Source organism: Triticum aestivum, chromosome 4D, assembly GCF_018294505.1.
Source record: "Triticum aestivum cultivar Chinese Spring chromosome 4D, IWGSC CS RefSeq v2.1, whole genome shotgun sequence".
Lineage (NCBI taxonomy): Eukaryota > Viridiplantae > Streptophyta > Magnoliopsida > Poales > Poaceae > Triticum > Triticum aestivum.
Genome location: NC_057805.1, coordinates 241,143,780 through 241,154,535, shown reverse-complemented (window position 1 = coordinate 241,154,535; position 10,756 = coordinate 241,143,780). Strand labels below are relative to the sequence as shown.

At 42.3% G+C, this 10,756-nt stretch overlaps 1 protein-coding gene across 1 annotated transcript; it reads right to left on the bottom strand.

The window, feature by feature from the left end:
* Window positions 1-1,407: 1,407 nt before the first annotated feature.
* On the bottom strand, window positions 1,408-7,091 carry LOC123097382 (probable F-actin-capping protein subunit beta). Its single transcript, XM_044519096.1, has 8 exons — window positions 6,845-7,091; window positions 5,299-5,369; window positions 2,843-2,956; window positions 2,581-2,663; window positions 2,438-2,499; window positions 2,220-2,339; window positions 1,764-1,859; window positions 1,408-1,684 (listed from the first exon to the last, which is right to left on the bottom strand). The coding sequence occupies exons 1-8, from the start codon at window positions 6,971-6,973 to the stop codon at window positions 1,601-1,603; spliced, it is 759 nt and encodes a 252-aa protein (XP_044375031.1). The 5' UTR covers window positions 6,974-7,091; the 3' UTR covers window positions 1,408-1,600.
* Between the last annotated feature and the right edge of the window lie 3,665 nt (window positions 7,092-10,756).

Below are 10,756 nucleotides of genomic sequence, written 5' to 3'. Positions count from 1 at the left end.
TTCCACGGAACCGAAAAACCAATCACTGAATTAACCAACAAATCGGTTAGTACAGTTCGGTTCGTTTGGTTTTTCGGTTTTCGATTTGACAATGCCCACCCCTATTTACGGGTACGCTGCTATCCCTTTCCAGTCAAAGTTTACTACGGGACCTTGTTGTCTATTGGACTTGCTGCGCGGGACGGCAGAATCGCTCCTCACCCTTACCAATCTGTTCATTGTGTTGGGTCTGAGGGGAGCCTTGAGGAACTTGGACAAAGCAAAAGAAAAGCAGTCCTGAAGCTCCTCAGGACAGCAAGGAGAAGAGTTCAGTATAGGTACGCGATGGGCAAATCCGGTCCCTGAAATGCCCGCCGACACGTCCGGGTGCGTCTACGGACACTGACCGATCACGCCTAATGCAATCCACACCCGGATACATTAAATTAAAAATCTCAAATCCATATTATTACATGCAACGGAGCTCGTCCGGTCACCGTGGCCATGTCCGACGGCCAGCTGCGCTCCCCAGGGTGTTGATCCGATCGCCGGCAAGGTAGAGTAGGGCATGGGAGACGAACCGGCTCACGGGATTCAACCGTCTCCCATGCCCTACTCTTCCTCGTCGAAGCCCGGAACCCATTGGGTGCCGGTGGACGTCAGATCAATGATGGATTCGTCCTCAGACGAGGCGCCCCGAGTCGTGCACCATACAGGACACCGGAGAATGCAACTCCGCCTCACCGACGTCCACCGCCTTGAGCACTGCCACCGCCTCCCGCGCCCGCTGCCTCACACGACGGGCATGCCGTGCCATGGTTGTGTCGGACGACGCCCACGGTGCATCCATGACCTCAGCGCGCCAACAAAGGGGTTGTGCGTCTGCCACCGCGTTCGGACGCCAGACAAACTGCATCGCCTCCAATGAGGCAGCGACGGCTACCCTAGCGCCAGATCCATGCGCCATTTGGGCAGACGCAATGGATTCCCGATGGAAGGAGTCCGAGCGCTGCCATGCACGGGCCTCCTCCTAGGAAAGGTCGAGCGCAAGCCGGACAACCATCTCCTTCTTAGGGCCGCGTGGGATAAGCTCGGGGTCAACGGATCTGGAGGTGAAGGACTCGGATCCGCTGCCCACCATGCCGGAGAAGGCCGGACGACGCTGGAGACGAGCTTGGGTGGCGGAGTGAAGTGACTAGGGTTTGGTCCAGCGAGCAAATGGTCCGGGCCCGGCCTACGCTGGCCCACCCGACCCCACAAGTTGTAGAACTGATCAGTGCACTTTTGCAAATTGTAGGACTAAATTATCACATCTAAAACAAGTTCTAGGATTCTAGGACCTCTAGTGCTATTACCTCTTAGATTAGTTGTGGCAAAGTTGATCACAAACCAAACAGGCCAGAAATAGCTTAAATTTAGGCAATAATATGTACTAGAACTGACAGGATTTTACTAAGATATATATTTTGCAGCCGGCATCGATTGCAATACCCAGTTCGTCATGACACGTCAAAGGACAAGAAAACTCTGTTGTGATTAAATACAGATACAGATGCGGAAAGAGATATGACACTAGAGATAAAACGCCATATTAAATTGGCATTGCTATCAATGTATCTGATCAGCTGTCGGGTAGTCTCATGTTAAGTACTTCAGGCGGTGGCCTAAGAGTGCAAACCATTTCCCTGGTTTTCCCAAAATAGACCTGCACTCAAGGCAATGCGTCGTCGTTTGAGATAAAAAAAGATCACGCTAGATAATAAAAAATGTGATGAAGCTGATACCTGGTCCAGTGAATTTCTCAGCTTGCCCTCCATCTCTTCTATCATTTTCCCCATGTTAACCAGATGCCCATCTGCCACAGCGAGAGTCATGCTCATCTGAAAACACCAACACACAGACAGCTTAGCAAGCAGTTTCTAATCAACGAAATCAAATTCCTGCCTAGCTAGCTAAAACAGAGCCTTGGCCATCCATCCAGCACAGTTAAGCCTCAATATCCCCAAACCAAAACCAGTGGCGCCATTTAGAATCTAGAATTACAGATAGGCATACTAGTTTACTGCTAGATTGTAATGTTGACAGACAATTGATCTACTACAAGTACAGTTTATGTTGATGACAGAATCGAATCTGTTCTGTTAATACACACATCAACAGTTGTGGAAAGCAGCGATGCAAGACATGCTTATATCTCACATAGCACCTTCCGCTGATATGAAGAGGGAGGAATGGGTAACCTGCCGCCTAATTGATCCGGACAAGTTGAAAGTTCCCGATTGCTTGTTATCTGTTGTCAATGACAGCATAACAGTGCTGTTCAAGCAGTAATGTGCTGCTCCTTCCTCTTCAGGACCAACCTATTGCAATACAAGGACATTCATTTGTCAAATCATGAGGTAGCATAAGACAACTACAAAATAATTGACAACTTCATGGACAGTGTATCTTGAGCCACCTGGATAACATGAATAGCATCCCACGAACCTATTTGCATATAACCTCTTTTCCCTTGTCCATCTGGAACCACAAAATGAAAAAATGATAATGAAATAGACTATGTGGTTAGCTAATAAGATGAGATCAAGCATTCGAACAGACCTTTCTTTATTAAGAAGCATGCAATGAAACTCTCGTCTTCATCCTCCCAAATGTACACAGATGAGATCCCACCTTCATAGTACCTAATTGCCAACAGAAGGTCGAATTACATGCTTTAGCTTTACCTTCACCTACTATATATATTAACACCTGTATACCAGATAGTGTAATCTTCTACTACAAGTGATAACATTCCGTCATGCTGCATGTGCTTAGTACATTACTGCATAAAAAGGTCAAGTAAATAAAATATGAATCTTACTGATCACGGTAGACAGAGAAAACCTCATTTGCCTCGACTTCAAGATTCCTCATCTCTTCTGAGGGAACTGTCCCATCTTCTAAAGGAGGCTCATATATGTTTGACCAAGGTGATCTGAAAGGCAACTCAATATCAACAAATGGGAAACAAATTTGAATTAAGAACAGGAATCACATCCACTAATTCAACTTTTTGCACTAATTTTCTCGATGCATTTACTTATTAGATCATTTGGTTTGTTTGGCAAGGCTAACACTTGAAAATTTACAGTCATGGACAGTGGAACTGAACAAAGTTTCATTGGAATATACTGTAGCGATATATCAATGTAAGCAAGATTACATCAGGGAGTGCAGCAAAAGAAGATAATTGTAGCAAATATACTGTAGCGATATACTCCCTCCGGTCTTTTTTAGTCCGCATATAAGTTTTGTCCGAAGTCAAAGTATCTCTACTTTGACCAAACTTATACAAAAAAAAATTCAACATTCACAATGCCAAATCAATATTTTTAGATTCATTATAAAATGTAGTTTCAAAGTATATATATTTGTATTGTAGATATTGGTATTTCTTAATATAAATTTGGTCAAACTTTGCAAAGTTTCACTTGACAGAAATCAATACGCGGAGTAAAAAGGACCAGAGGGAGTATCAATGTAAGCAAGATTATATCAGGCAGTGCAACGAAAGAAGACAATTGTAGCGATGTACGGTGTGAAATACCAACCACCTAATCCTAGGTCCCTCTAAGGCATCCTTTCACTTTTTCCTTTCTCGTTTTGATTCATTTATCATGTATTCTTACACAATTCATCTGCACTAACATTATTTTCTTGCTCTCTTATGCAGCCAAATCACCAAAAATATCAGCTCTTCATTTTGTTATCAACGCAGCATAGCTTCATTCATGGCCGTTGGATCCAGCGGTATAGTGCAGCCTTCTTCAGTATCTCCCAACCATTCCATTCTAGTCCTCATCCAACTGAACCTTTCACGTTTCCGCTGCCTTCTCAGCTTCTCCTTCTTCCTCTTTTGTCTCAACCCAAATGATTAGAACCCATCTGTAGCCAAAAATCAACCCATACTCGTTGCTTTTCTCGCTAACTAATGCTCCAAACCACATGCATGAGCAATCACGTGTGTTTGTGCTTTGAATTCTCCCATTCACTCAAAATCTCCTAATCAATCTTCACCATGGGTCCCCCTTCCTCTGTTTCTACAGCAGAAACTGCTGTCTCCTCCACATTCTTTTGTTTCTATGGCTCCAGTGCGAGAGAGACTCGTCCACCATGCTCCCTTCCACCGTAGTCACACAGCCATATGAACAGCATCATAAAGGCCAGCCTCTATTTCATGAACGTCTCTTCCTTTCTATATTTTTCCCATTTTCCCAATGTTTGTTTCCTTCCCTTCTATGTTTGTATCTCACAGAAGCTCAGTTTGCTTTACTTTTAGTGGCGACACATTACTGCAACCTACAGATGGGCCAAGGGTGAAAGACTGTGCAGATAATGTACAGTGTGTATTCTACGAGATATGATATTCTTCTTCCCTTTTTCTCGTCTGCCTTTTCTGTTTCTGTTCTGTTGTTCACTTGTTGTCCTGCTTTCTCAATGTTGCAGAAGATTTAATAATACAAAACTACCAATGATACAGTGTGGGGCCTATGCATAAATTGATTCATTGATCTGACAAAAGATTATGTTATTTGTGGTACTGTCAATATCAAAATAGTGAATACACCGGCCAAAAAAAAGTAGTAAATACTTTTTTTATAGCATTTGAATGCAATAAACCACCTTATGACACTAGTAGAGTATGCATGCGTTGTGTTTGATACAACGTCTTCCTCACTTCCTTAAAAAGCTTGCATTGCTCAATTTGGTCTCTTTGCAGAAAGCAGTTAATTGATCTGATAGGTCGATGTATCATGTCGTGGTATGATTTATGAGCATGCGATCAGTGTTGAATACCATCATAGCTTGTCATCTCAATGAAGTGCTACATGCAGTTGTTGTGTTTGGCTAGAATGTCTCCCCTTGCCATATGCCATCTTACAGGATTTTTTTTACCATTCTAATTTTTTTTTATTTGTTTGATGATTCATGAGTTCTTTTCCTGTCCATCCAGAAAATGCTTGTGCATTGGAGAAATGTGATGTGGGCAGCCGCTTTCACCTACAACAGTGTGGTTGTGGAGACCAAACAGTTTTGCAAATTTTAGATTATGTTACCTGATGACTAACTTTTAGATACGTTGTATGTTGTGTCTACTATCTTCTGCAAAGACTAATGCTATCATCTTACCAGCCTTTAACATTATATAGTCTAGAAATTCCTGCAGCAATATGTGGTGTGTCACCTAGTTCATAGGATGATTTCGTCCCGCAATGCATATGATTATAGAGAGCATAAGTAAAATGGAAATCAGGGAGGTATCAAGGGTTTGCTGACCGATAGGAATCAGCGTCGCGGTTATACTCGCAAAGAATGTATTCCTTATTGTTCTCCTTATCCATGCAAACCTGCAATGTTTACAACGTTCAGAGGAAACGAAGGGAAAAAAGAATGAGAAACAAGAAATGGAATGAAATCGATTGCTTATACTCCCTCCATCCGAAAATACTTGTCATCAAAATGGATGAAAAGGGATGTATCTAAAACTAAAATAGGCCTAGATACATTCCTTTTTATTCTTTTTAATGACAAGTATTTTCGGACGGAGGGAGTATGTTAGAACATTGAAAAAAAACATCGCCAAAAACAACCTTTAGCGAGGTTGGTTAGAGCCACTCGAGTAACATATCCAGTGGTGCAAGTTCGATTCAAGCACCTAAACGCTACGTAGTACTGATACGGCAGAAACTGGTGTATCGGCATACCGAACGTCGCCGATACGGCGATACGCACGATACGGCCGCGATACAGGTATTGGCGAAGTATCATATTTTCTGATTTAAAAAGAAAAGAAAAAACGTCGATACGTCCTGTGCAGCATCTACGATACGGGAGCGACAAGGCCAGCCCAATAGAGGCCCATGCCTAACCCTAGCATTTGCCCTCCCTGTCTTTTGTTTATTCGCACGGCAGGCGCTTGCACGAGCGAGCCACCGCCGTCGCCGGGACTTGCCTCCATGCCGGCCGCCGCCGTAGATTGGAGTGGCTCGCCGGTGCCGCTTGGAATTGCCTCGCTGCCGCCTCGACTCGCCACGCTGCTATCTCGGTTGACTAGAATCTTCTCCGGCACCATGGCCAGTCACCAGCAAGAGCGAGGTAAGATAGATCCGGCGAACTCTGCTGCTCTCTGCTAGTTGATCTATCCATTCATGTTTCTTTTTCTTCAATGATTCTTGACTCCATATCCTTACAAACGGGTCGACAATGTTTGGCTGGCTGCTTGGTGCTTGCTGACGTTGCTACTACTGCCATTGATAATTGTATTTTTCCACTTTTCATGTCTGTCTATCTCAAATTGACAAAGTCTAATATAATATGATGTATTTTGTATTTTGCATACACCATGATGACTTGAGCACCTGGATGATCATTTAGGACTTGAAAAGAGGCATGGAGGAAATCAGGCAACCAATGGGCAGTATTTTGATTTCAGCTCACACTTTCTATTATGTTTTGTCTTTATTACTTGTCATTTTATAAATTATTATTTATGTATACTCGCTGTATCGCCCTAATGATGTTTCTAGAAATTGCCGTATCCCGTATCACCGTACTCGTATCGCCGTATCGGTGCTTCATAGCCTAAACGTACTGTAGAATGCAATAGTCATTCTACTCGACTTTATCCAATGACGCAAAAGAGGGGCGTGCCATTAACCTAAAGGAGGTGGATTTCTTGCCTAAATTCAACACGGAAAAGGAATCAATGGCAGCATGCCCGCTGAGCAATTACAGGGGAATGTTTTCCACGCAGTTTAACACCTATCCGAATCAGTGAGCTAGAAGTGGTGTAAACACGGAGCAAGAAACGGCGGTTGCCTACCTGGAGCGGGAGATCGACCTGGGAGAGGAGGTCGAGGGAGTGGTCGGGGAGGAGGGAGAGCAGCGCGTTGAGCGCCGTCTCGGTGCTCCCCGGCGGCATGCGCCGCATCAGATCCATCGCCGCCTCCATGTAGCCTCCCCACCCTCTTCTTCTTGGATCCAACCCCTCTCTGCTTCTTGCTCTTCGTTTTCTCTTGCTTGTCCTTTTTTTCGAAGGAATTTTGGTTTTGCTAAACTACATCTACATCTAGATGTGTCATAAGTATTGCACATTTAAGTTCTATTATCTTACGTCGAGATTTGTATGGATATTTTTTTTTCTCTTTATAATTGATTCACTCACTTACATATACTCCCTCCGTTCCTAAATATAAGTCTTTATAGGGATTGCACTAGGTGGACTATATACGGAGCAAAATGAATGAATCTACACTTCAAATGCATCTATATACATCCGTATGTGGTTCATAGTGAAATCTTTACAAAGACTTATATTTAGGAACGGAGGGAGTATGCAATAACTAGAACACATGTAGATGTGCCCTAAATACACTTGTCCTAATTTAGTACCTATGCATGTTTCCTTTTCTTTTTTTCCTTTCCCTCTTCCATTTTCCTTTTTTATTAGGAATCTTATGGCCGAAAATGTCAAATGAACACCGAGCTTCGTGGAAGCCTTAATTTGAAAATTTGAAAATTTCATTTTTTTGTTTCACAAAATTCCAAAAAAGGTACACATATATCTACAGGCATAATTAGATGTATGCAAATTTTCAGGTCAAAATACATCAGAATGAGAGCTGCAGAAAAATCAAATGTAGAGATTTTTAGCATATGTAATGTTTATCCTCATAGTCCATGATTTTTGTTTTTCTATGTAACTCACAATTAAAGGTATTTCGTTTTACTCACATACACATTACATCCTTATGTACATGTGTAATTTTTTCAGAATTTTTTGAAACTGAAAAGTTTGAATTTTGAAATTTTCAAAATTAAAGCCATCTGGAGCTCGGTCTCCAAAATGCACTACTTGAGAGTAAATGTGAGACTTAAATGTTATCATGAATATGATTAGTTTATATTCCCTGCTGAAAACTTAAGCATTAGTTAAGCATATATACAATAACAAAAATAAAAAGAGTTTGTAAAAATTTTCTTTATCACTTTCAGTTTGTCAACTGAATTGCTTGAGGACAAGCAATGAGTTAAGCTTGGGGAGTTGATGCGTCCCAAACGTATCTATTTTTTCAAACACTTTTGCTCTTGTTTTCGACTCTAATTTGCATCATTTGAATGGAACAAACCCAGAGTGACGTTTTCAGCAGAATTGTCATGGTGTTGTTTTTGTGCAGAAATAAAAGTTCTCTGATTGAGCTGAAACTTTACGGAGAATTATTTCAGAATGTATAAAAAATATTGTCGAAAGAAATTACCAGAGGAGGGCCACCAGGGTGCCACAAGCCCAGGCCCCCCGCCCCCGACGCGCCCTACGGGCTTGTGGGCCCCTGGCAGCCCCCGCAACCCTAACTCCAATTCCATAAGTACCTATTGGCAAGAAAAAAATCAGAGAGAAGGATCATCGCGTTTTACCATATGGAGCCGCCACCGCCTCCTGTTCTTCACCGGAAGGGCTGATCTGGAGTCTGTTCTGGGCTCCGGAGAGGGGGGTTCGACATCGTCGTCGTCATCAACCTTACTCCATCATCGATTTCATGATGCTCACCATGGGGAGTGAGTAATTCCTTCGTACGCTTGCTGGACGGTGATGGGTTGGATGAGATTTATCATGTAATTGAGTTAGTTTTGTTAGGGCTTGATCTCTAGTATTCACTATGTTCTGAGACTGATGTTGCTATGACTTTCTTAATGCTTGTCACTAGGGCCCGAGTGCCATGATTTCAGATCTGAACCCTTTATGTTTTCATGAATATATTTGTGTTCTTGATCCGATCTTGCAAGTTATACGCACTTATTACATGTCATCATCCTTTTCGGTGATCATCGTAGTTTGAGGATTCATGTATTCACTATGTGTTAATGCTGTGACGCCTAGATAATTAAGCTACAGTGAACCTCCGCTAATTATGCCATGTCACCTCGGTTACTGTTGATAAACTCGTTAATTCCAAGCCGATTCAAATTCAAATTTGAATTAAAGGCCAACATGAAAAGTTTTCAAACATTAAAACTAAAATGTTCGGGTTGTGCCAAATAATGCATAGGTAATCACGGTGGAGAAACCACACCTTTATAAAATGTTTAAATACTCTAAAATGAATAAAGCAGCAACATAACCAATTAATAAATGCCTTTTAGTATGTATAAAATGTTAAAGTTTTTTATTTATGGGTTTAAACTTTTTGTAGCAGAGGTATAATTAATGATACTAATTTAGGCACAACTTTTATGATTCATAAAACTAAAATAAAATAAAATAGAAAAGAAAAGGTAAAAATAAAACAAAACAAAGAAAAGAGGAAAGACCCGCCCCCCTCGTTGGGCCTCAACCCAGTTGGCCACTAGGATAGCCAGGCTGGCCCAGCCGGCGCCCCCCCCATATCCTCCCACCTGGGGGAAACCCTAACTCCCCTAACCGCACCACTTCCCCCACTCCCGCGTCTTTCCTCCCCCTCCCCCACCCCCGTTCTAGATCTGGATCGGGGACGAAACCACCTGACGCCTCGTCCGCGGCCGCCCGAAGGCCTCCCCATCGCCGGACCACCCAGACGTCGCTGCTCGTCGCCCGGAGCTCTGATGTCGCTTGAAGCTACGTCGGTTTTTCCCCAAAGAGGAAGGGATGATGCGGCACAACTGCGGTAGGTATTTCCCTCAGATATGAAACCAAGGTTATCGAACCAGTAGGAGAACCAAGCAACATAACGTAAACAACCCCTACACATAGATAACAAATCCTCGCATCCCGACGTGTTAAAGGGGTTGTCAATCCCTTCCGGGTATGGAGCCTCAAGTAGGCAAACGGACGTGAGATAAATTTGTAGTAGATTGATAGATCGAACGCCAAATAAAATAAATAAGGATAAATTGCAGCAAGGTATTTTTGTATTTTTAGTTTAATAGATCTGAAAATAAATGCAAAAGAAAAGTAGATCGCAAAGGCAAATATATGAGAAAGAGACCCGGGGGGCGTAGATTTCACTAGTGGCTTCTCTCGAGAAAAATAGCAAACAGTGGGTGAACAAATTACTGTTGGGCAATTGATAGAACTTCAAATACTCATGACGATATCCAGGCAATGATGATTACATAGGCATCACGTCCAAGATTAGTAGACCGACTCCTGCCTGCATCTACTACTATTACTCCACACATCGACCGCATTCCAGCATGCATCTAGTGTATTAAGTTCATAGAAAAACAGAGTAATGCAATAAGAACGATGATATGATGTAAACAAGATCTATCTATGTAGAGATAGACCCCATCGTTTTATCCTTAGTAGCAACGATGCATAAGTGTCGGTTCCCTTTCTATCACTGGGATCAAGCGCCATAAGATTGAACCCACTACAATTAAGTGAAGCAAGAGAGAATTTCTTGAAAATTTTACTAACTTTCAAATAAATCTAAGTGAAGCAAGAGAGAATTTCTTCAAAAATACTAAGCACACTGTGCTCAAAAAGATATAAGTGAAGCACTAGAGCAAGTCCATAGCTCATAAAAAATTTAAGTGAAGCATAGAGAGCAATCTTAACAAGTCATGACATAATTTTGGCTCTCCCAAATAGGTGTGTCCAGCAAGGGATCAAGACTTAAAACACAAAATAAAACAAGCAAAGACTCATATCATACAAGACGCTCCAAGCAAAACACATAGTATGTGACGAATAAAAATATATCTTTGAGTAAAATACCGATGGTCGTTAGAAGAAAGAGGGGATGCCACTCGGGGG